The sequence below is a fragment of the Crocodylus porosus genome, unplaced genomic scaffold, assembly GCF_001723895.1.
Source record: "Crocodylus porosus isolate Cpor-Errol unplaced genomic scaffold, CroPor_comp1, whole genome shotgun sequence".
Classification (NCBI taxonomy): Eukaryota; Metazoa; Chordata; order Crocodylia; family Crocodylidae; genus Crocodylus; species Crocodylus porosus.
The window spans coordinates 66,696,793-66,722,119 of record NW_017728906.1 but is presented as its reverse complement, the minus strand read 5'-3'; the positions used below and the strand labels follow the sequence as shown (position 1 = coordinate 66,722,119).

The 25,327-nt window shown below is 44.1% G+C and overlaps 1 protein-coding gene across 1 annotated transcript in view; it reads right to left on the bottom strand.

Moving 5' to 3' along the window:
• The window catches only part of GEMIN8 (gem nuclear organelle associated protein 8), a 31,516-nt gene extending 7,405 nt beyond the window's left edge, over positions 1 to 24,111 (bottom strand). The window contains exons 1-3 of the mRNA XM_019529299.1: positions 24,093 to 24,111; positions 23,124 to 23,160; positions 20,027 to 20,468 (exon numbers count right to left, since the gene is read on the bottom strand). Coding sequence (XP_019384844.1) covers positions 20,027 to 20,468; positions 23,124 to 23,126 — 445 coding nt within the window. The 5' untranslated portion in view covers positions 23,127 to 23,160; positions 24,093 to 24,111. The remainder of the gene's footprint in view (positions 1 to 20,026; positions 20,469 to 23,123; positions 23,161 to 24,092) is intronic.
• Positions 24,112 to 25,327: the final 1,216 nt, after the last annotated feature.

Sequence of the window (25,327 nt, the reverse complement as noted above, 5' to 3'; positions counted from 1 at the left end):
GCAGCTAGTGGAAAACTACTGCAGAAAATGACCAGGGTATAAATATACACTGTTGCAGGGCTAGGGGTGTGGGATTTGAGACCATACAGTCTCCCTGCGCCTTTTACTTGAGCTTAAATAAACTCCGTCTACTTCTCCCCCCAGCGTGTTTATTGGCGCGACGCACACCGGGCAACGAACCCAATTGCTGCCTCCCTCGGGCACCTTGTGCCAGCAACACTGTGACATGCCAGAGATCTGGCAGGTCAGAGCAAACTTGATTAATCAAGTCTGCTCCTCACGTGACCTGACGTGCACTGCGCCGCTTCACGTGCAGTTGTATAAGTGGCAAAATGTGCGTCAGTGTGCAGACAATAACAGCAGTGCACTTTTGAACTAAAGCACCTTCAAGGTGTTTTAGTTCAAAAGTGTGCCACCGCCATTTTCTCAGTGCTGATGCGCATTTTGCCACTTATATAACTGCATGCGCTGCAGCACTGGGCACAAGCATGTGTACAAATGCCCACTGTTCTGATATAATTCCTCACATAAACAAAAAGTTAGTTATTACAATAGCAATCAACCATGACATAAAACTAACACAAAGCATTGGAGGGATTAAAAGCCCTGGCATCTTCATAGGACCTAGTCTTAACTCATTCTGTCCTCTAATGACAAACTGAGTAAATCTTACCACGAGCTTAACTAAAACCTGTGAACAAGACAACTCTTCATTATAGACTTTAAAATAATAAAAAGAACAGATGTGTTCCTTGTGAGGTTTGCTGTAGTTTGACTGAAATCTCATTAGAGAAACCAGTAGGGGTAAAAATAAGTCTTAAAACAGAATGCAGTCCTCAAAATGGACACTGCTGTAATCAACAATCTGCTGCAGCAGATGCAAAACAGATTTTAGAAATCAAACAGATTAATTAGGCACCGTTTGTTTTGTCATTATGGATACTTTCTTAACTTTTTCAGAGGGAAGCTGACAAATGTAGAAATAAGATGGTGTGGCAGGACGCTCTCTAGGGGTTCCATGACCTCCCCTAGCGCCCCCTGGCTACTGTGTCAAGCCGGTGTCAAATGCACCCCCACCAATCTTTCCTGCCACGTCTTTGATGTTTTAAGTGTTTAGGGGAGGCTGCCTTTTATATCTGCTTTGACACAGTACCTACCTTGCTATACCGGGGCTCGGTCCAATTGCCCACCAGCGCCCCCATGGGCGCCTCCCTTCGCCTCTCTCTCGCAGCCCTCGCCGCACCGGGGCCTTGCCTCTCTATCATTGACCCCTCCCGGGGCCTGCTCAATCTGCTCGCCCCCTCCTGGGGCTTCTCCCGTACAGACAGTGCCCCACTGGGGCCTATCCCTCCGCGCCCAGCTCTGGGCCTGCCTCGCGCTTGCCGCGCCCAGCTCTGGGCCTGCCTCGCGCTTGCCGCGCCCAGCTCTGGGCCTGCCTCGCGCTTGCCGCGCCCTCCGCGCTCAGCTCTGGGCCTGCCTCGCGCTTCCCTGCCAGCACTGGGGCCTGGCTCGTGCTTCTCTGCCCGCACTGGGGCCTGGCTCACGCTTCTCGCGCTCTCCGCCCGCACTGGGGCCCTCTATGCCTGACTCGGGCTTCTCAGAATTGGGGCTTAGGCGGCCTCAGCCTTACCTGGCCCCCAGACCCGCCTTCTTGGGTCTATGCCCCACCGCGGCCTGTCCCGATAGTTGCCCATACTGGGGCCGGGGTTGGGATACCCCAAAACGCAGCACCCTCTCTGGCACTAAGAACCCCCCTTCTACTGGGGAGCTCTCTTGAGGCCTCCTCCACCCCTACAGCCTCACCCGGTCCTCCGGTTGTAACAATAACCAAAACCAAAATCTCCCCCTCCTGGGTTACAACACAAACAACTTCCAAGCCAACCTGGCTCCCTTTTACGCGTATCCTTATCAGGGTTTCCTCCACCCAGAACTGTCAAACAGATGCTCTCCAGCCATCAGGCTTCTCTCTTATGTTCCGCCCTGCTTGCTCTAACAGAGCTCCCTCCTCCTCTTGGGCTGCCAGCAGGGGAACTGACTCTGGCCTTAGCCTTCTCTGTTTATAAAGGCCAGGCCCTGCCCCCTGGCAGTCAGCTGACCCAATCAGTTGCCATAGCAACTCCCACCTGCTGCCCTGGTGAGTGGCAGTTGAGCCCATTTACTACTATTCAGTAGCAGGCACCCTAGTGCCCTGCTACAGATAGACTTACAAATTTAAGATGGACAAATAAATTTAAGAACAGAAGTGTAAATATGAAATAAAGAGAAAGCAATTATGTACATTCAAAACACAGGTACTTGGATGCAAATCTAGAAATGAAATGACAAGATATTGTCAAGACATTTAACCACTCTGGGCCTCAGTCTATTGACCTGTATAATACTTTCCTACCTCACAGGGCTTTTGGAAGGATTTATAAATGAAAGAGATCAAATTATTTCAAAATCCTGTAGAGTTTAATTTAAAGAAGCTAGTTCCTGATTTATGTAGAGGTGCACCAATATATCAGTTGCATATCAGATTGGCACCAACAACAGGAATACTGACATTACTGGCCATCGGCTTTTTTGGGCTGATAATGTCACCAATAAATGCTGCCTACATACATGCAGCCAGAGCATACATGGAGCCAGGAATGCAGCCTGGCGAGCAGCCTCCAGCCGGTAAGTATGTTGGGGGGGCAGATCAAGGCCCCCAGAGTGAGGGAGGGAGGGAGTGGGGTAGGGGCAGGTGTTGCCCAGCCAAAGCAGGGCATGGGAGGAGCCGCAAGCACCTTGTCCAGGAGGTGGGGGTGGAGTGGGGGCAGCATCTACCCCCCCAGATTTATGCATGGGGCAAGGGTGGACTGCCTGTTGCGGGCTTCGGTCCAGGGGCTGCACTGACCTCTTCCCAGTGGGGGGACCTGGGCCAGAACTGACTCAGCTGTGTAAGGTGGGTGGTGGCACAGCAAAGGGTAGCTACAGAGGCCTATGGGGAATTTTGGGTACAGCCTCCCCAAGCCCCACTGAGTCCACCCCAAGTGCACTGGGAACAGGTCAACACAGCCTCTGGCCCTGAACCCACAGCAGACAACCTGCCTTCACTTCATGCACAAATCTGAGGAGCCACATGCCCCCTGTGCCTCCCTCAGGAGTGCACACAGTGGCGGGAAGCTAACCTCCCCACTCCTTGGACAAGCCGTGCCCAGCCTGTACCCTGTCCCAAGGTCTCATTTACCACCCTTGTGGGGCAGCGCCTGCCCCTGCCCCACTCTCTCCTTGACTGTGGGGGCCTTGATCTCCCCCCTCACACATCCCCCCCTTCCCCTTCACAGACTTACTGGCAGGATGCTGCTCTCCACCCTGCCTGAAATCGGCTAATCGGATCGGTATCAGCTGATATGGCTGTTTAATAATAGGCCATCAGTATCAGCCAAGGAAATATTAGTGTACCCCTAGTTTTATGAATATGATTATAAACTAAATGCTCAGTTGTGATCACATATACCTGACCAAAGATTTGAGATGAGAAAAGACTCAAGACTCCACTTCAAAAAATGTTCATGCTAGCCATTTACATTTCAACCATCTAGTTAAACTGCCAGTTAATTGACTTGTATTTTTTCCATTACTTTCCATTATAAACATCCTTAAAATGAGATCTCAGCATCACTTAACTCAAAATTAATTAAAACAGAACTATGGATAAGGAACCAGCTTGCTTGACCAGACCTTGAATGAAAATCTGAAAAAGAAAAGAAAAGGGAGATGGTGCTACTGGAAACGATGCTGAGAAATATGGCAGACTCCCACATGCCCCCTCCATAAAAGCTAAATTGTACAAACGATAATTGAGGCATTATCATTTACAACATAAAAGTGTTGTCACAGTACAGCCTTGTCACAGTACATTGTTTTGTATACCCAATAAGATGCGTGCACTTTTGAAAGAGGTGTCCAGAGTCCATATATTTACACCAGGGGCGGGCAATTATTTTGGGCGGAGGGCCGCTTACCCACTTTTGGCAGGCTGTGGAGGGCTGCATGGGTAGCCTCACCCCTTGACAGGTGCTCTGCCCCCTGGTCACCATCTTAGGACCAATGTCACAGGGTCAGCACCAGTGGGGCCCAGGCCAGCAGGCGTCTGTGGAGCCAAGCTGGGCTACACAAGCAGGGAGTGGGGAGTTGGCCCGGTTCCACAGAGCCTCTGACAGCTGGGACCCTGTGCTCCTGCCACCCTGCTCTGGGCCCCACCGTTACTGGCCCCAGGACACCGGTATGGGCTGTGCTCCCACTGGCTCCCTGCCCACTGACACCCAGTGTCCCCCACCCCCCATGGTACAGGCAGGGGGGCAGCACACAGCCCTGACCCCCTGCTCGCCAGCAGGGAAGCAGACTGTGCTGAGTGTGGGGAAAAGTGGCCCCTCGCCTGCCGCTCCATGCTGCACGCACTTGTAGCCCATGCGGGGGCTGTCTGGAGCAGGAACAGGCAGCCCCAGGTGGGCTGCAGTGTAGGGTGCTGGCCATGGGGCGGGCGAGGGGCCACTTTTCCCCATGCTCAACACCAGCTTGTAACCCTCCCCACTGCCAGCCTGGCAGTGGGGCTGGGTTACAAGGTGATGCTGAGTGGGGGGGGGGGGAGAAAGCCGCCCCTCCCCGCCCCATGCCTGGTGCCCCGTGCTGCAGCTGCTCGCAGCCTGCCTGTGCCTGTTCTGGACAGCCCTGCGCAGGCTGCGAGCGCCTGCAGTGCGAGGCGCCAGGCATGGGACGGGCAAGGTGCTGCTTTTTTTTGTGCAGGAAAGGAGCCCAAGGAAAAGCTGAGCGTGGGGGGAAGCAACCCCTCTCCCACCCCATGTCCAGTGCCCCATGCTGCAGGTGCTCATAGCCCAACTGGGGCTATCCAGAGTGGCCACAGGCAGCCCTCTGTGGGCTGCAAGCAGCTGCAGTGCGGAGCATTGGGCATGGGGTGGGGAGGGGCTGCTTCCCTCCCCCAAGTGCTCCTTCCTTGCCCAAGATCCCCCCACCCCACACTTACCTGAGCTTCCTGTTCCAGGGCAGCCACATGCTCCCTGCCCAGAAATCCTGGCTGGGGCTTCTGGCTGGGAGGCGGGGTGAGGTGTGGCAGGCCCCGCTGTTGTGGGAGCCCATCGGGGTTCCCCTGGGTCCTACTGCACTTGATTCCTGTCATTTTTGAACCAAGGGCAGAGAAATATTAATTTTCTACATTGTTTTAGGGGCCCCGTGGGCCATATTTTGCCCACCCCTGACTTACACCATCTGACAGAACTGCAGTCTGATCATTATTTTGACCTTACAGTGAGAATCAGGTACCCACCACTGCCTTTAGTAAGGATCAAGTATACAGCAGTAAGATTAGTACAGAGTCAGCTGATCTACATCTTTCCCTTCCCCTTTTAAAGGAATCCAATCTGTCACTGATGGCAACAATGCTCACGTCTGAAAAAGGCACTACCATGTGAACAGACAGAAGGATTACTTAAATCTCTATATAACTGTATCTATATGTCCAACTAGGTACATCTCTACAAGGAAGACTAATACATTTTCTTTCTGTACCAGCCTCTTAAAAATAAGGATGACCAAATCTAAGCATTTTTCTTTATAAAATCATGTTTGCCTTGGGCAAGATGTATTTTTACCTAAGTTTTGAATGCAGACTTGCATTTCAAAAAAAGTTTCAAGCTGCACAGGGATACGGGATACATGAATAATATCAGAATAGAAAATGTAACAGTATTTTGCCCGTATATATATATATATGTGTGTGTGTTAAAAAACATGCAATTCTCACATTAGCAGATTCAATGGGGATACCCTTCTGGCTCCAACACACTAGCTAACTGCCCATCAAGAGTGATGGCGTGTCAGGGGGAAAAGGGGCTGAGATTGAGTGACACCACCTAATGCCCCATGCCACCGCTATTCTGCCTCTTGCAGGGAGCGGGCTGGGGGAGCTGACGTCAGCACTGCTGGCTCCAGTTCACCCACCCTCTGTCCGGTCCTCGGCATGGCTTTGGAATCATGGTGGTGCTCCCCCACGCTTGGAGCACTGACTGGCTGTTTGTTAGCCAATCAGAGAGTGAATGAAGTGTTACGCACAGACGGACAGACAGACTTAGGTTTTTATAATATTAGAATTATGAGACTTCAAATAAACTAATTAACAGTGGGAAATGGTAACTATTTTTGCAAAAGTGTTTTTGGATAGTGTATTGTGTTGTTTTGATATTTTTAAATAAAAGTGAGAGACGTATATTAATACTATGGACTGGCCTTTTAGAGAATGAACATGAGAATAATTTAGTGCAAGACAGAAGAGGTCAGGGATATCATTTATCAACTACTCCATAACTGCCCAGATGCCTATTTTTATCCTATGGAAAGATAGATCATGGCAGCTTAGTTGAAAAGAGGGTTAAGTTACCATGGTTTAACTTCCATTTGCTGCAGGAAGAGAATCTGCATACAGGAAGTTAGGACAAGACAGGTGATGTGTGGTAAATAGTTTCCTTCTTTAACTCCACAATAAATTACTCTTTTTCCATACTTTTGGTTCAACAGCAGTTATTTGAGATATGGGTAAGTACCACTGATGTTAAAATCGGTTTCTACGAGAAAAGTATTTTTTCTAAGACTAGTAAATTAGGGTAGGCTGCTTTGATCACAAGAGACCTCTTGAGAGAGGTGTCCTCACACTTTACGAAGTAACTTAGTTCATCAGAAATTTGGTAGAGGGAAGAAAAGGATACATCTTGAAACTTTCTTCTGACTGTGCTTCATATTTCCCTCTCCTGCTATGCTAGTTAACTTTACTTGTAAGGCAATTAACCGATCAAAAAGTCTGACAATTCAAGACTGTTAAAAATGGTGAAATAACAACAACCTTCTGCATGCCAGTGCTGCATAGAAACCAAACCATGTTTTTCCTAGTTCTGACATTGCCTTTTAATAAATTTAACCAAAAGTATTTACAATGTTCACTGAAAGAATGTCCCCCTTAAAGTCTTCAGTTTTGTGCTTAGAACAAGATTCTTAGTTTTATTCAATGCAGATGTGAATCCCAGTTAAGGAAAATGAAGACAAACAGCAGCACCTCTAACAAGCAGAAAAGGTGCGAGGATGGATCCCCTTATTATCTGATATTTGAGAGCCTGTGGAGAGAACGCAAAATTACTCAAAACACCCTATGGATAAAAAGGAGCTGAACTATTTTAGACCCATTTGCTCACACTGGCAAGGCTTTGCAATCAAGTGGATAAAATCTTATGCTCAACTGTAAAAAAGCATGCAGATATCCATGGTGATTTTGCTATATCTACTGCTCTGGCATATTATCCAGAAATAGATGAAGAATACAATGGTATCAGTATTGACTCTGCTTTGGACAGATCTCAAAAATCCAGGAAGAAAATGTACTGACTTCAGGTGGGACTTGAGCTGCTTCCATCATCAACTTCTTTGAAAGGTGAAAAGTTTGGCACTTAGAACAATTCACAAATCTGCTTCTGGAACAAGAGCTTAAGGACTTGTTCAAGTTGCAGCAAGGGAGGGTTTAAGTTGGATATTAGGAAAAACTCTCTCGCTAGGAGGGAGAGTGGTGAAGCACTGGAACAAGTTATCTTTAGAGGTGGTGGAATCTCCATCCTTGGGGTTTGTAAGGCCCGGCTTGACAAAGCCTTGGTTGGCTATGATCTAGTTAGAGATGGTCCTGCTTTGAGCAGGGATTTGGACTAGATGACCTCCTGAAGTCCCTCCCAACCCTAATTTTCTATGATTCTGTCTGCCTGTTTTGAAAAAGGCAGCTGGCATCCTGCCATTTAGAAAGAAAATACTGTACAACAATTCCTAGCAAGCCTCTCTCAGTATCTCCCTCCCTCCCACTTCAGTGAGACCATTCATATTCTTAAAATTAGGGAAGTGCCTAAGTGACTTTGCAAACTTCACGAATAAGTTCAGCTCACAAGTGGGCAGACTCATCTCCAGGGATCCTGGTTTTCTCTAACAAAAACAATCCCCAATTTTCTGATTAAGAAAAGTAAACCAAAATCCACATTTTTCCATGATTAAAATGAAACACATATCCATATATAGATGTCTATATCTTAGTGGCATTTCATTTCAATCATGGAAAAATGTGGATTTTGGGTTACTTTTCTTAATCCTAAAATTGGGGATTTATCAGAGAAAACCAGGATCCCTGCTCATCTCCCTCTGTCATCTTTGTGAGAAAACATACCAGTGACCAGGCATTTGCCACTACCTACTCTGATACTCCACCCTGTCCCTCCATGTATTAGGCAGATTATCTTGTTATATTAGGTTTTTGCTGTGATGAAAAACATTAAAATTCTTCAAAATTAAAAATAAATAAAAATCAAACTGTCACTGTCCCTTCACTCTGAACAGTTTCACTGGTGAAATAAGGAGTGAGAACAGTCTCTTAGCCAACTGCACACTACAGAGATAGCTTGGAACATGAAAACTATCACCCCTGAACAGTCATAGAACAAATATTCACCACTACTGCTCTCCTGTCTTCTGCATATGGCTTCTGCTGCAAGTCTCCTGAAAACAATGGTGATCTGCAAGGAGCAGGCAGGGGAGAGAATATCTGCTCATGGGTGTGTTGATGCTTGTGAACAATGTACTTTGTGGGGGAAGGGGAGTGTGGCAATGGCACATGGTAGATCTTGGGTTGCCTTTAAATGCCAAAGGTGATTTCCTACTTAAAAAGGTTAGCGATCACTGGCCTAGAGCATACCCAAAAGAGGCATCATATCATTTGGACCCGGCTTCCTCAACATCTGTATAGATTGGGCACTTCAGCAGGGATTTTTTTTGAGCTTTTATCTAATAGCTGACTGAATCAGCTATTAGATAAAAGAGCCAAAAGGCACCACTGAAGCATGCAATCCAAACAGATGCTGCAGAGCTGGGTCAAACCAGTGCACTGCTTCTTCCTGTAAAGTGCCTTTTTGGGTTTTTTTTTTTTTAAAACACATCTGCAAGCAGCCAAAGTTTTTAGAAGATGTCAGGAAAAAAAACTTTGGCAGCTGGGCAAGCTATTTTTGGCTCCTACATGGTAAATGTGACTGGTGGCATTCAGGAAGCTCCCCTATCACTGTAGAATCTGAACACCTCAAGAATCCTTAATGTATTTATCCTTCCAATGAGGAGGAGATGTACTACTGTTCAGGTTTGAAGACAATCTGCAAATAAGTGAACCTCCATGTTTTAGGGTTATTTTTAGGGGAATAAATTCATCCCTTGAATTCAAGCCAATAACTACAGATGAAGTCCTTAATGTGTGCTGCCCTTGCAAAATTCCATAGGAGATTCAAACAAACAAGGAAAGGACCTAACGTGTTAAACGCATTAAAAATAATAAAATTAAAAAGCATCCTCCATGCCAAAGAACGTTGTCCAAGGCTTATCATTTTGTCTTCAGCTCAAAAATTCCATGTCAATAGATTATCAAATAAGTATTTTAGTTAAATAGGAACTGTTTACAGATTTAAAACAAGCCCTTAATAGAAGGCCAGATTTGAACTGCAGTTCAGGATTAAAAATCCATGACATGCAGAGCCCAAACCCTGGCTCTGCAAAGCTGTAGTTTTAGGGGCTCAAAATGCACATTCTTCTAATCTTTTGAGGGATGTTGCAAAGGAGAAGGTGGATTGGACACCCTTAAAATTATGAGCAAAGTACTTTCAATTAATCTGGGTTTGGGAAGAATAAAACATAACTTTTGTTTTTTAAATTATTTCAAATTTAAACTGTAACAGTTTTTAGTTTAGTGCTAGAAATGTCCTGGATCAAGTGTCTTTTTCAAATAAGAGATGCACAGTCCAGTGGGGAAAAGGGGGGGGAGGGGGGGGAAGAGGATTTAAAAGTTAAAAGCTTCACATGGCTTCCTGCCAGCTCATCCTGTGGGATATTTTGTGACTTTGTGACACCAGCAATGACCTGCCCTAGGTCAGAGCTTCTCAGATCCCTGCAAGAAAGCCACAGATCTGGAAACCTCAACCTGACATAAGATTCTTAAAGTTTCATGCGAGATGATTAATACCTGCTTCACACTCTAGTGGAGCAGACTCCAGAGATCTCAAGAGCTGCAGGGGTGATAATCAACTTAGTCACCCAGCTTTGGTGGGCCTTCCCTGTGCCAACTGGGGCCACCACCCTCTACCGCTGTGACAGGGCTGATGACCTTGTTTGGCAGTCTTACAGGTGGTGGAGCAAAATGACCCTGCTTGGCACTCAAGGACTACACAGGATGGCTTGTAAGTAATTTGCTCTCTACAACAATACAATATGGTTCCAATTATAAGTCAGCTCCAAATAAGTCAACTGTGATTATGGTTCTGAGGGGAAAAAAAGGTTCACTTATAAGGGAACAATAAGATATTCTGATCCTAAAAATGAAGAATTGACTTGCCTAATGTTGTTGGCAGCCTGTGGAGTGCAAGTTATCAATGGTCTTGGACTAGTGTTCCAACAAGAGCATTTTTTCACCTCTCTGCCCTCCCTTCATTCATTCCCTCTTTAGAGCATATGAGGTAGCAACGATCTTGGAAGGGGTAGAGGCCCTGAACTCACAGAGTTCTGCTGTCCCAGCTCCAACTTCCCTTAACAGATGACAATGGATAAACATATTACTTAAATATTTCTATTAAAAGGTCTGAAGAAAAAGTGAAAGATGTTGAAATGTAAATCTTTATGAACTCCACTCAGCTACAAAACAGGCAGCTCACAATCTTTTACAGAAAGACTTCTGGAAGATTTTATTTTTAACTTTAAAGGCTAAACTTTCAGTATTTTTCAGTTGTAGTCTGATGGACCAGATTCTGTCTCTCCAGAAGTGCAGAAATCATTGCTCGTGATTGTTTGCATCTCTTTTGATGCTGGCTTTTCATTCTGTTTTACTTACTTATCCCAATACTTTATACAACTCAAGTGCTTGGGTAGAACTATAGCAAATTTCTCCCAACACCCACACAGAAGGGCCTGCGTTTAAAAGTTTACTGCAAAAGATTAATATTGAATGTTTTGTTTCCAAGGCCTCATGTTCACTTCCTGTGGGCTAAATCTTTACGTATGCAGACTTGGCAGAGCAACAGCATGGGGCTATGCACTGATTCAGGGGACTAGAAATGCTGTGCTCCTTACCAAAGACACCTCATATGGTTATGTGACCACAGCAGGTTAGGGGGTCAGAAGTAAATGCACGTACTGGGGAGGAGCAGCAAGCAAACTGTGGTGGTTTGGAGGGCTGTGGACAGTAGAGGTGTGCAAAGTGGGCAGTATTCGATTCGGATATGGCCTGATTCGGGGGGGGGGGGGCGAGCAATTCAATTTGCTGATTCAGATCTCTGTCCCAATTCAAATTGCCCAAATTTGAATCTGAAGATCCAATTCTGATTCAGAGAATCAGTGATGTGGCTGTAGACACAGCTTTATGTTTTTTCTACATAACTCGAGGTACCAGGCACAGCTCGTGAACGCTGAGGTGGTGGGGCAGATAGAATGTCCCACAGGAGGATGGGGGGACCCCTTCATGCTTGATGACAAGAATGCTGCACGTCCCCAGAGGCTGGTGAGGCACAGTGATTGCCCGCAGGCGGCAGCAGCACTGGGGGCATGATGGCAGTAAGTGGGTGGCTAATGCAGGCAGCTGTGGGTGGTGAGCACCGACCAGTGGTCAGACACCACCCACAGGCGCTGCTGGCAATATTCAAACCTATACGTCGCCAATGCTCGGCGGTGCCCCCTCTCCCCCACGTTCCCCCAGCTCAGTGATTGGCCGTGGGGGGACCCCAGGTGTTTGCCAGTGGACCCAGAAGTGGACCAGAAGTACTTTTGGTCCACTTTCAGGTCCACCACTGTGTTGGGGACCTCCCCCCCGGCGCTCCCATATCATACTCCATCTGCCCCACCACCTTAGCATTCATGAGCTGTACCCGGTACTTTGAGGTATGTAGAAAAAACATATAAATCTGTGTCTATGCCCGAATTCTCTTCGAGGCTTCCAATTTGATTTGGAAACATTAATGGGTCTCCTGATTTGATACAGATTCAGAGATTTGACTGCTGAATCAGGCCGAATCTCCTCTGAATTGAATCAGCGACGGAAGCGTCATAGTTTCATAGCTGGTAGGGTCAGAAAGGACCTAGACAGATCATCAAGTCCGACCGCCTGCCACGGGCAGGAAAGGATGCTGGGGTCACACGATCCCGGCTAGATGATTATCCAGCCTCCTTTTGAAGACCCCCAGGGTAGGGCTTCGCACAGCCACATGTGGACAGCTATGAGAGAAACAGAGGTTACTACATTTTTCCTGAGCTGCTCCTGAGAAGCAGGGTCTCACCTGCTCTTTTTCCCAGCAGCTGCAGCTGCTCTCAAACGTTCCCCTGGAGGGAAGAAAAATGAAGGGTATGGGTGCCAGTAAAAGCAGCTGCAGATGCTAAGGAAATACGCAAGTGGGTAAGCCCGACTTCAAAAACTTAATAGTGCAGCAAAGTCCAATATAAAGAGGAACTTGAGGAAACTATGATCTTTGGCTCCACACTGAGCTATTGAGAAGCAGCCCCTGCCTCACAGAGCACTCCTTCCAACACTGGTTTCTCCCCTTCCTGAGAAATATTTTTGCTGAGCACCCTAGTTGAGGCACATGGGTCTGGAAGATTATGAAGGAAACTTTTTTGTCCCACAAACATAATCTCTAAGCCTGGGATTCTGTCTGTCTGTTCTTTGCCAGTGACTTTATGAATGGTGCCCTCAAATCGCTTACTCTCAGAAAGTATGGAGAAGTGGTACACAGCATACACCCACATTTAATTAGACAATTAAAAAAAGGGGGCTGGGGGAGAGGTCACAGCAGTTTATCCTTCAGAACTGCAGAAGTGTGTCTGCATGTAGATGAACTGCATTACTCAAGAGGGTTGGGATCTTTTATTTGCCCATCAACCTTTAAAAGCAGCAGGTGGAGGACTAGCCCAGATAGCCAACTGAAAGAGACAATGGCCTGCCCTTGGGAACAGTCTACATTCACTGTGCCTGAGCATCTAATTCCATCCAAAACAGATGAGAACCAAGCAGGGGCAGCATGGCCATCAAAGCTGCAAACTTTGCACCAAATTGCTCTACTCACATGCCTCAATCCTGATCTAGAGAAAACAGGCAAAAGGCAGAGGGATGACCTACCTTGTCAAAAGCCTACTGCCACCTACAAAAGCTTATGCCTCTCTGAACCAGTTAGTCTCTAAAGTGCCAACCTGCCCTGCCTTCTTCCTGATTTTAGATCAATCCATCTAACTACTACTCTCTGTTGGAAACAGCCCACTACTGGAAACAGGACAGTGCAAATGTTCTGTCCATTCAGCTGTTGGTCTTCCTCCTTGGTGTGCTAACATAGATGTTTTTAGTCATTACAACTGCAACCAAAAGACATGTTACTTGAAGAAAGCTGGAACCTTTTTTTTTAAAAACAATTTCTCAGCATGCAAACTCACTTCTGCAGTTCTGAAGCTTAGCTGCTATTTAACTAAGGAATTGTTAGAAATTGGTGTGGGACCAGCATCTCTTTCACAGTGTCTTTTTTATTCCTCTGATATAGAGTTTTGCACTCTCAGCTGCGGCATTCAAAGCCCTATATAAACACAAACTAAGTCTCAGAAGAAGCCACGTGAGGTAGGTATTATCTTAGTTTTATAGATGGGAAAACTGGAGCGCTAAAAAATATTAAAGCCACCATTTTTATATGTAAGCCTTTAAAATTAGAAAGCTATGACCACATTATGGCACATACAAATTTTTCAGAGACACTGAGAACCCTCAATTTCCACTGGATGGAGTGAGAGCTGTGTGCTCAGTGCATTTAGAGTAAAAGAGGCTGAAGTGCTGTCCCACAAGATCAGGTCTCTGAAACCCCAGGAGCAGCAGGGGCCCAATCCTGTGGGACAACAGCCCCAGGTGATGTTTGTACCTGCCAATCATTTGGACTGGTCATGCCAAGATGGATCCTGACGGAGCTGATCCTGCAACAAAAAGTGACATCTGTTTGCAGCTTATGAAATTCGCATCTCCACATATAACCTTAACACATGGAAAGCAATACGTTTTCACATACTCAAGGAATACAAGATCCAAGAGATTTTGTTTCCCCACAGGGAGAACTGCATTCGTTTTGAGCCAACTGTATCTAGTTTTCCAGAATGATCTGTGTTCCCAAATGGGAACTTTTAGAACTAAAAAACACCAGCTTTTGTGAAATTACAGATAGCACATGCTCATCCAGCTGCTTGCACTTCTCAAATGCACCCAAGTCCATTAAAAAAAAATTAAATGCACAATTTATGGCCAAGTTTCAAAATTAAAGTCAATGTCAAAAGATGAAACTTCTGCCACTGCACTGATGTAGGGGGGAGGAGAACTGAATTCTTCTGCTGTTTGTCTTCTTTGTGTACCAACAAACGTTATCTACAAAGGCAGAGGATGATGATTCTGCTGCTGGGGAAACATCACCATCTACTCCTAGAAGCCCTTAGGAAAACTGCATTAATGGAAAACTGGCTAAAAGAAAGTACAGATACCAAGATGTGGCACCCAGGAGACAGTTGTTTTCCTGTCTTCAGCTCAAGCTCTTCCCTTAGCACTCAGGAATGCCAACAAAGGACATCTATCACACCTCGAAAGTGCTGCTTCCAAAGGAGATGCTTTAATGACTAAGGTTTTGCAAAGAAGGTGCAGACTCATATGTTTATAATACTGCTAGATCCTCTCAAACCAATGGGATCTTTATGAAGGGAGTGCATGTGGGATAATGATCTTGCTATCGGTCTTCCTGCTTTGATGGCATGGGATGTGGGCAAAGAAGTGGAAAGGAAGCTGGAATCCAAGAATGTGAGGTTGAGGTAGAAACTCTGGCCAAAAAGAAGGCAGCTGAAGATCAGAGAGGAAAATTTACTGATTATAGAAGAAAAAACAGGGCAGCAAACAACTTTAGGGATTTGCTTGCATTTTGGAGACAATATCTTCCCCACAATGTGCAGCAACTTAGAAACAAATATTATGAATTCAGTGATATTCCTAAGTGATGAAAGTCGTCACTGAAAACACAGGAACACCTTTTTTAAAAATCATGTGTATATAGGGAGGAAATGGCATGCATTTGCAAATCTAAGACAAATATCTTATTTAATCAACCCCAAAAGATTTCTTTTTAAATGACTTCCCCTGCTCCTGGAAACTAGACTTGAAAAAGATTTTTATTTGGTTTGAGAAAGCCAGAAGGAGGAAATATGTGAGCACACAAAATTAGGGCTCTAATGGAAAAAGCTAGTCATAGCATTAACAATTGACAGACCATCACCCTACAGAAATGATATAATTAGTTTCCTTTGCTTTTAAATAAACTGGGGATGGTTGTTTCCTTTATTGTTGCTGAATGGTAGTCTGTGTATTACAAATGTTGCAACTGCCCTTCCATTTTACAACTCATTTTCTTTGTAAACATTTTCCCCCTTTTAATTTAAAATGAGTGTAGGGAGAAAAATCCTGAAGCTATGTTTTAAAGGTCAATTTAAAAAGTTCAAAACAGAAAGTACATACAAATAGAGAATTTGCTGAACAGTAACTCTGAACAGCTTAATTTTCTTGCTTCATGTTCCTTTAATTCTTAAAACATGTTCTTTGTAAGTTAAAGAGGCCGTTTATTGTATGCTGTCCTTCACCTGCAGCATTCTTGGAGAAGCTGGTAGTACATAAAATGTCTGACAGGTGCGATAATCCGGAAAAAATGACTTCATGCCTTTTTCTCAATAGCCTGAGGGAAGACATTTAAATGCGACCACAAAAATCCCCTACAAGTTAGATTAATGGCATTCCCAGTTCCATAGGGAACCACACACCAAACAGACAACATAACGCCAACAATAAAAAAAAAATGGAATAGCTATGTAACTTTGTATGTAGATAACTTCCAGACAATGATTTCTTAGTACTAACTGTTGGATGGGTATGAGCCAGCAGATGATAGGAGTAAGGAAAGACAATATAAGTTTAACAGCACGGTGTTTACTAGTAGGTAAGTTTGTAGTGCAAAAATACAACTGATTTGTCAGATTATAAAGTCTCCGTTCAACTTCACTCACAACTAGCTTGGGGTACTCTAGGAACAAACTTGGCTGTAACATACAAATGTCATACAAAGTGAATACAAAGAACTAGAGAGCCCCTTGGGTAGAATTCTAGGAAAGAAAAGGAGCCTGTTTTAAAAGAGTGGGCTTTGTGAAAAATTCTATCCCTATTGAAGTGTTAAATCAAGCAGAGAATTCACAGCTTGCCAGTTTCAAAGCCCATACTGTCAAAATCAGAGTCACTGCAGTGCAGACTGCCAGAAAAAAGTAGCTATAGAATACAGAATACAGAACCTATAGGCTCTTGAACTCTGTAGTGGAAAAAAAATAAAAGTATAGTATTTTGCTTACGACCTCTATTTTCTTTGGTAATGTGGCTAACTAGTCATGACACACACAAATATACTGGGACACAAAGACTTCAGATCCTTCACTGGTCAAATGCATCCTGCTTCTTCAGCTATGACTTTCTTTATTCTAGCTTTCTTTGACTACCCAACATGCTTTGCTTAGGCTCTTCTGACACTTCACCTCTTACCACCTTGAGGTTTTTTCTCTTGTTCTGGATAAAATTCAAGCTGCTACATCTAAGCCATTCCTCCCTCCCAGATCATATAGTCTACAAAGTGCTCTCTATCAAAGTCAGTGAAAGCACATAGTCTTTGTGGAGGGGAGGGGTGTTATGTTAGGTACTAGAAGAGAAACTTTCAAATAGAATGGGATTAATTTCAGTTCACTTGGTCCATCCTGAGCACTAAACAAAGTAGGGGTCTTGTGGAAAAAACTGTATGTGAATTCAAAATTAAACTCACAATGCATTCAGGGAAGGAGGCAAAATTTGTTACATGGCATTTTTGAACTCTGGGGTGCCTCTGTAACAAATAACATTCTTAAATATGTTTTCTGGATGTAATTATAATAACAAACAATGAAATACTGGTGGCCATCTGTGATGGAAATAAACCTGTGATGAGGTCTATCTGCTCTCATCTAAGCACTAACCCTTTTTCCGTAGGCGCCATGCAAGCTCCCTTCTTCATTCCTCTTATTACTGCATTTGTCTTCCTTGCCCACTTCTGACTTTGTGGCTTCCTACATGCCAGCCATCATTAATGGTCCAGCTGAAGGATACTCAGCTTTTAAAAAAGGCTAAAACTCTACATTTCTCTAAGGCATGCTAGCCCCAAAACTCATACAACACTCTGTCCGTTTACTTTGTCCGCATCATATCATGATTTTCACTTATATTATTAGACTGTAAATTTCTTTGGGGGTAGGGATTTGTTAGCTGCTCAACACAAATCACCCAACATATAGTACTGCTTACCATCATTTAAATAATTAATGACAAGATATTGAACTTGGATCTCATGAACATCTCTAAGCTACTCGGCCACACCAAGCCTCACAGTTATGGATTACAAAGAGAAATATGTCAAAGTGGAGACAGGCAAGGCAGAGAATGAGATAACTGATATTTTCCTCATCTACATTTGCTCATGGATCAATGCAGCTACAAAGATTTTTCTGCAGGGAACAAAAGACATAAGAAGATAACATCATTATATAGTTCAGTTTAATGAACTTCTAGCATTAAATTGGATTTTGCTTGAAAACAGTAATCAGGAAAATCAATAGCACTATCTGATTAAATCAAGAGGTACTGCTCCACAGCATCCTTAAAGATCTCACTACTGCCTGTTTACAGCATTTAGCTGAAGTTTCTTCCTCTTTTTGAGGTGTTTTTGTCTGAAAAACTGAGAGAACTGAAGCACATATTTTAGTTGCTGTTTTTTAATTTGGCCAGGAAGCAGTGTTATCTCTGAAGACACAGGTATGTTGCTTTGTGAATTACTAAAAAAAAAAAAAAAGTAAAATAAAACAGTACCTTTTATCCAAGACTTTTGAGGAACTTTACATATAGATAGTACTTTGTTAAATTAGCCATAAAACTTCTGACAAGCAAGTATCATTTCTCCCACTTTATGGCAATAGGAAAATGGAGGCACACAGAAGATAAAGGCCTGGTTCTGTTTTTTATTTGTACCACAGTAAGTCTTTCATTGAACTGAATAAAATTAAACTTCCCCCCCCCACACACAGTTGAAGTGATGGGAGAATCCCAATCTATGCATCTCAACAAAGTGTGAAGATGCCAGCTCCACTTGTGTAGCCACAGGACTTGAGGTCAGGAGTCCTAACTGTACCACATCTGATGTTCTGGTAAGGAAGGCCAAATGACACTTCTATCAGGAGAACAAGCAGCAACTGGGGCATGGAGGGAATAAACAACTTGACTATGTCACAAAAGAGCTTGTGACTGAGCCAAGAACTGAATCCAGATCTCCAAAGGACCAGGCAACCATTGCCTTAATCACAAGGCCATCCTTTAAGACCTACCAAGAAGTGACGCAAGGAAAACGCTCTACCATTGCGCAAGTGTTCCACACTTCTAGGGACGAATACGCAGCAGTAGGCAGAGGCCTGGTTCTGCATCAGCTCTGCAGTATTCATGGGCTACTCTCATAAGTAAGGCCAGCTTTTTTACGCTGCCTGTATATTACATTCCTCTGTCTACAAGAAGACTTGCATGTCACACTCACTGGAAGGGTAGTTAAGCCTATGCATCTCAGGGCTCCAAATATTCTCTACTCTAAGAAGTTCAATAGCAGAAATTTTAATTTACAAAAGCAAAAGTCACTACCTATTTTATTACACGTTCCTTAAAATTGCCATTCTCCCTCTCATTATCCCAAGAGGTTAATTCCAGTGAGAGCTACATTAAGCATTTTTTGCTCTTCCCAGTGCAAGTCACATGAGAAAAAAATATTTTCTTTGCATTGTTTCCTTAGAACAGATTGTAAATTTGCCTGTAAACTTTATCTCTGTAATAAATTGCCTCAATAAAATAAAACAATATACTTTATTTTCTTTTACACAGATTTCACAGAGGCTGAAGTATCTTTAATATCTCCAAGGACAGAAACCTGCAAAAGCTCCCCTACTGATTTCTTTGGCTCTCATCCCCCTAACTCTTTTCTCAAGGACTCAAGTCCAGCTCTGCTTGTGAAAGAAAAAGATATTTCCTGTACAGTGCTAAATGAAAAGTATCAAGGGGATGATGTGTGCGGGGGAGGAAGGGAGCAAGAAGGGAAAGGGGAGGTCATGGAATTTGTATAGTTGGGATAGCCAAAGAAAAATAAAGCAAATGGCTGTTCCATATTACACACTAAATTACAGTTTACTCCAGGATTGAACAATGCAGTTAGTAGTTTCCTAAATGCTACATCTCTCCAGGTACATAGGATTTTAGTAAAGTAACCTTTAAAAATCCTAGAATTTTGAAATATTAATGCTTTATTAATATTTTAAGTTTGAGCACTGATTAATTTAGGACACCGAAATGTTTGTGTTTTTCAAAAGAAAATTTAAGTCAATGCATAACCTACACAAACTAGGGAGAGGTTGATGACAAGTTGGTAAAGGGATCGTTTTTATATAAGAGAAATTCAGAGAGAAAATGTAAGCAGTGTTCCATTCTGTTAAAGAAACAGGTGGAGGCTTCCATCACCAGTACACATAGAGCCTCAATGTCTCTCAGAGCTGTTTAAATAATCATTTTCTCCTTAATGGAGATTGTCTTTCTCTCGAAACACTCATATTTATTCTATCCCCCTAGGTGTAGAAAAATCTCAAGTATTTTCTGTGGTTTAGTTCAAATCAAAAGGCAAATGAACTAAACTCTTGATTGAAATTGGTCAATTTGTCCAGGTCACTGTGTCCATTATTCCTGTGCATCAATGTAGTCACATCCTAAATGCTGAACTAGAGACATATTAAGCATTACAATCTGAAATGCAAAATATATAACACAATTAAGGCCTGAACTTACGTAGCTCTTGTCTGTGCTTCTCTGTCTGTGCAAAATACTGGCGGAGCTCCTCTGTGATCTCCATGTTGCTCAAGTCATACTCTATTTCGCCTTCAGACTCAGATTCCTTCTCCATTTCAGAATCGCAGTCCACGTCCTCCCTCACTCTAGAACCACACGGGGCCCTTGAGTATTGCTGAGGCTGGGGAAGGTACTGGGTTCTGCTATTTGGATAGTTACCAGAAGAATAGTCACGAGCAGGCGATGGGTCACTTCCATCCCAATCGGAGTATCTATTACTTGGAAAGATTGCAGGAGGATACCAGGAGAGATGATAGGACTCCATGGCTTTCCTGAAGGCATTTTTATGCTTGTACATCCAGCCCATGGCTAGGTTGTAGTGCTGCCAGTACCTTCCATATACTTGATGACAATACCATGGTTCAGAGTCTGACAATTCCTCCTAAAAAAGGAGAAGCAGAAGAGTCAGAGGCAACACTGTAAAGACAGTTCCTAAACTGCTAAATCTTACATGTTTGACTTTCTATACCAACAAAATACATATAATTTAGAGGAAAATGACAAATGATAAAGGATGAACACATCAAAAGTACAAAATTGATCATGTTATTTGTCCCACTCATCACAATCACTAACAGAGAAAACAATAAAGTGACCATGTCAGAGTATTACCCCGAATGCTCTAAAATGGCAGAAGCCATTTTTCTGTGATGAAATGCTATGTAGACATGAAAATATTCCATATTTGCTTATAGCTGGAATGTCAAGTCATCTGATCAGAGCAGGTGCTACACCACAACAGTGCCCACCCCAGCCACATGGGACACTCACTCTAAGAACCACACCACACATGGCGCCCATTTCAGTTGGTCCAGGATTTGAACTGCACATGGCGCTTGCAAGTGCCATGTGCAGCATGGGTCCTGGAGTAGGTGGAGCAAACATTGCATGAGGTACAGTTTTGGAGCTGCTGTGGGAGGGTGGTGGGCATATGCAGAATGTATCCTGAAGCAGGTGCCACATGTGGCACAGCCCAGGTGGGACAGGCACCACGTGATGTGGTGCTCACTTTGACCGGTTTGGGACCAACACTGTATACTACTACCTAGACCATGTTATATACAGTGCCTGTTCCAGCTATTCTGGGATCTATGCCATGGGTACCCACACATATGGCACAGTTCTAGAGCGACTGGAGTGGATGTCACACGCAGTAGCTGTCCTGGGTGCTGCCAGCAGGGCTGGTCCAGTGTGCGTTGTGCCCCACATGGATCTCAGACCCAGGGGCAGCACCAGGGATCAGATGTTAGGGTTCCACGGGTTGGATCCAGCTCACAGGCAATATGTTTGACACCCCTGGTTTATGCAAACAAATCTCTTCAAATACACAAGCAGCACAGATGGATAGTGAGCAGAAATCATTTTAATAGGTGCTTCTCTTCTACGAAATGGTCTAAACATAAGTAGAGCTGGAGTGGAGGCCAAGGTAACAGAAATGGATATTCTTGGGTTCGTGTTACCTACTGGCCTATTTCACAGGAGAAATAAGCACTTCCTTTTTAGGATACTGAGTTCACAGTAGTGACACTGGGTTTAAGAATAATTTGAAAACAGTTTATTTGTTTGGGTACTCATGCATCCTGACAGCACGTCCGTCTTAAACTGACAAGATCCAAGAAACTTAGTATGACAGCTGGTGCTCTCTCCTTAACACATCATCTTAGTTTAGATAGTGTATGCATTAATAAGTTAATTTTACATAATTATATCCATTTTCTTATGCACAAGCCCATTGTTACTGAATTCAGGTTAACAGGACCTGTATCTGAAGTCTTTTTTTTCCTGCAAAATCAGCCCCCATCAAAGAAGGTGTTATAAATATTGACTGTTTGAAGGTAATCAGTGTATTTCAGAAAAAATATCTAAAGCTAATCATCTTCAATGTTTTTCCACTTGTTTTGCTTAAAAATTCTGAATCTGTACAAATTAATGAATCTATACAAATGATTTTAAAAAGTTACTAAATAAAATATTTGACTTTTCAGATAAGATGTGATGACCAGACATGCCTCATCTAGTAGCATTGCACTGGCAAGGCTCTACTGATGTACCATGGTTTATTTCTAATTTAAGCATATGTGAGAGAAGGATCTTGCCCTTTATATAGAACTTTATTTATAAGTATATTCTAGGACATATAATAGTGTTCTTACTTCATTATAGTCAAGTAAGCTTGTCAGCCTGACCCCTAGTTACCCAATGCAGAGCAAGACCAGTTGTCAAATTCCCAGGTTACTTTTGGAGCAGTTAATTTTTGCTTGATGAACAATCTAAAAAACCAGTTGAGGGACATCATTCAAGCAATTCATGCAGTTTGGCACAAGTGGAGAAGTCATATATTCAAAATAAAAAAATTTCTTCAGGTTGTTTTTTAAACAAAAATGTTTCTAAAACAGGCTTGGTGATGACTTCACCAAAAACTCTGGAATACAGCTGGCTGATCTGTCTAGCTGACTAGCTCCAGTTGTTAATTTAGCGAGAGGAATACAAAAGGCCACTTCACGTAGCCAGAATTGTGATTCTGGTGCCTATCCAATGCTGGTGTGCGTGTATGTTTGTGTTTTTTTAAGCGACCCTAGGAAACTTCTCACTTGGATCTGACTTTTAAAAATCCATCTGATGAAAAAAAATTAAGGAAATGATTTTGAGTGGGAAGAAAAAGGAAATGGGATGCTTTAAATTTTAACTACAGAGCATGGTTGTATGTCTGTACTTTTTCAGCTGTGGTATAAATGGAAATAGAGAGATTTCCTCAAGAGACTAAAAGCTATAAATCGAAGACAAATGATCACAGTTTTCTGTTATTTTCCTTGTGCGTCTCTGAAACATCAAGGGCAGACCAATATCAGACATCGTTTCAATAACCTAATTATATTTTGAATTATATATAACTACCTTAAAAAACAATTCTTTTAAATATCCGTGGTGACAGCTCAAATACAAACTGAATACAAATCAGAGAATTTCATAAAAATTAAGACAAAAAATGTTCTTAGCCTCAGTATCTTAGCCCATAGAGCAATTAAAGATTGCTTACCATCTCTTGAGAAGCTTGTTCCAATGATCAAGGGGAACTAGAAAACAAAATAATGGTTTTCAATTTAGCATAAAATTAGCATATAAGGATCGTTACAATCAGAGAAAGTACCTCTGGGCAGCTTTAGGCAAGAACAGAGTTAATGGCTAAGGGATTTTGAGTCATTAGAAAATGCTTGAAATCTCTTATCGCTTGATTCTAATTAGCCGTAGGAAGGAACATTAAGTATCGAGATTATTAATAAGAGTCACCAGATTAAAAGGAAGAGTATTTTTGACCTATCCCCACTCAGCGCATAATGCTGGAAGAAAGAAATAAAATAAACCCTAAAGGGTAAGGAGAGGCAGTTTATTTTACTTTATTCCCCCCCACGAGTTTCAGCCTTCAATGAACAGTCCCTTTTGCCACACCTAGATATTTTCAAAGTCAACAGCAGGGCTGCTAACACTCTCTCAAGTCATGCAGACAGCATAAAAACCTGTAAAGCTTGTTAGTGTATGATCAAGTTGGTCTAATGACACAGTCCGGCAAGGTTCTCCAAGTGAAATCTTGTATTAGACCAGCTGAGCAGCTGGAAACGAAGTTTTAGGCAAGCTTTCAGGCCCAGTCTTGAAGAAGCCTTTTCTTTTTGCCTCTACTTGAACCATGTCTTTGTTCTTCAACACTGGGTGCTCACCTTGCTGGGGTCCTCTGACCCCAGCAGTCCTTCCTGCCTAGAGCAGGGGGGCCAGACTCGATGATCTCACAAGGTCCCTTCCAAACTTCTGTGAATCTGTGCAGGGTGACTGAGCCTGAAAGCTTGCCTAAAACTTTTTTCCCCCCCAGATACTCAGCTGATCTAATAAAAACATATCCCTCCAAGAACCTTGCCTGCATGTATCATCAAGAGATTTGAAAAAAATAAAAATCACTCATGTTAACCGGGTTCCCGACCCGTAACCTTTTATTTTAAACGGTTCATCTACACACCTCCCGTCCTTTCCTCTCACACTTCCTCTCCCTCTCACCATCAAACCCACTCAACCCAAGCACGCCAACCCCCGAGGCCATCCGGCGCCGCACGCGGGCGAGGACGAGCCGGGGTTGCGCATGCGCGCGCGGCGCGGCAGCAGCAGGCCCGTCCCCCGCCCTCTGCTTCAAGCTGCGCGTGCGCTAAGGGCACAAACCTGCTGTTAGCCCAGGCGAGCGGCGCGAACGTCTTCCCGCTGCGGAGGGGCGGGGCGCGGCTGGGGGGGATTGGAATCGCCGGGCCGGGACGTCCCAGTCGTCCCTGAGCGCCGCCGAGCACGCCAAAGCGCGCGGCGCCAGCCTCTTCCGGGGGCGGGGCCTCCTCCCACCCACTGGAAGAAGCAAGCGCAGCTCCTGCGGGCAGCGTAGTAAACCTTTGGGGTGGTTGTAGGTAGTCCCCGCCTCCCCCCGCTCTGGGGACTGCGCAGCTGCAAATAGCTGCGCTGTCTCTGGCGCCCCGGCATTACGTCCACGTGTGCCTTGCTCCGGGGGGGCTTGGGCGGCACAATCATAGCTTCTGGACTTTCTGTTCAAGGACGGGTTTTCATGTCCCGAGTCAGATCAGCCAAACACCATGTATCTGAGTCCATGAAGGCAGTTTTCCTTCCCAGGAATAAATTCTGTCATGGTTTAGTACCCGTTGAGGTGTTGGAGCTTAAAGTCCACTTGATGGACATGGGAGGCTTGTCACTAGCTTGCTCTTGTGGCCGTATGGCCGAGGGCAAGCAAAACTCGGGGGTATCTGAACGCCAAGCCTCTGGGCTTGGGGCTGTATGTAGGATAACTTTGGAAATATTTGAAGCCCCTGGTGGGGGTGGAGGATGTTTGCTGGTTGTAGGGCCACTTACAGTTCTGGACTGATTCATGGATTTGGACTTGATTTGGTTTGAAACAGAAAAAATATCTTTAAAAAAAATTAAAAAGTCTGTTCCAAATCCATGAGCAATTCAAGAACCTTGTGTGGCCCAGCTACCAGCAAGCATCTTCCACCTCCGCGCCCATCTGGGCCTTGAGATGCTTCCAAATCCTCCAAGTTGGTCTAATAAAAGATTTCAGATTCAGCCAAAGAACCTTGTCTGCCTGTGTCCTTAGGCCAACACGGCTACAACCTTTATTGCTTCAAATCCTTTGGCAGGCATCCTATATTCAGGGCCAAGGCAGGGGGCTTGGGGTTCGGATGCCCCCCAGTTTTGCTT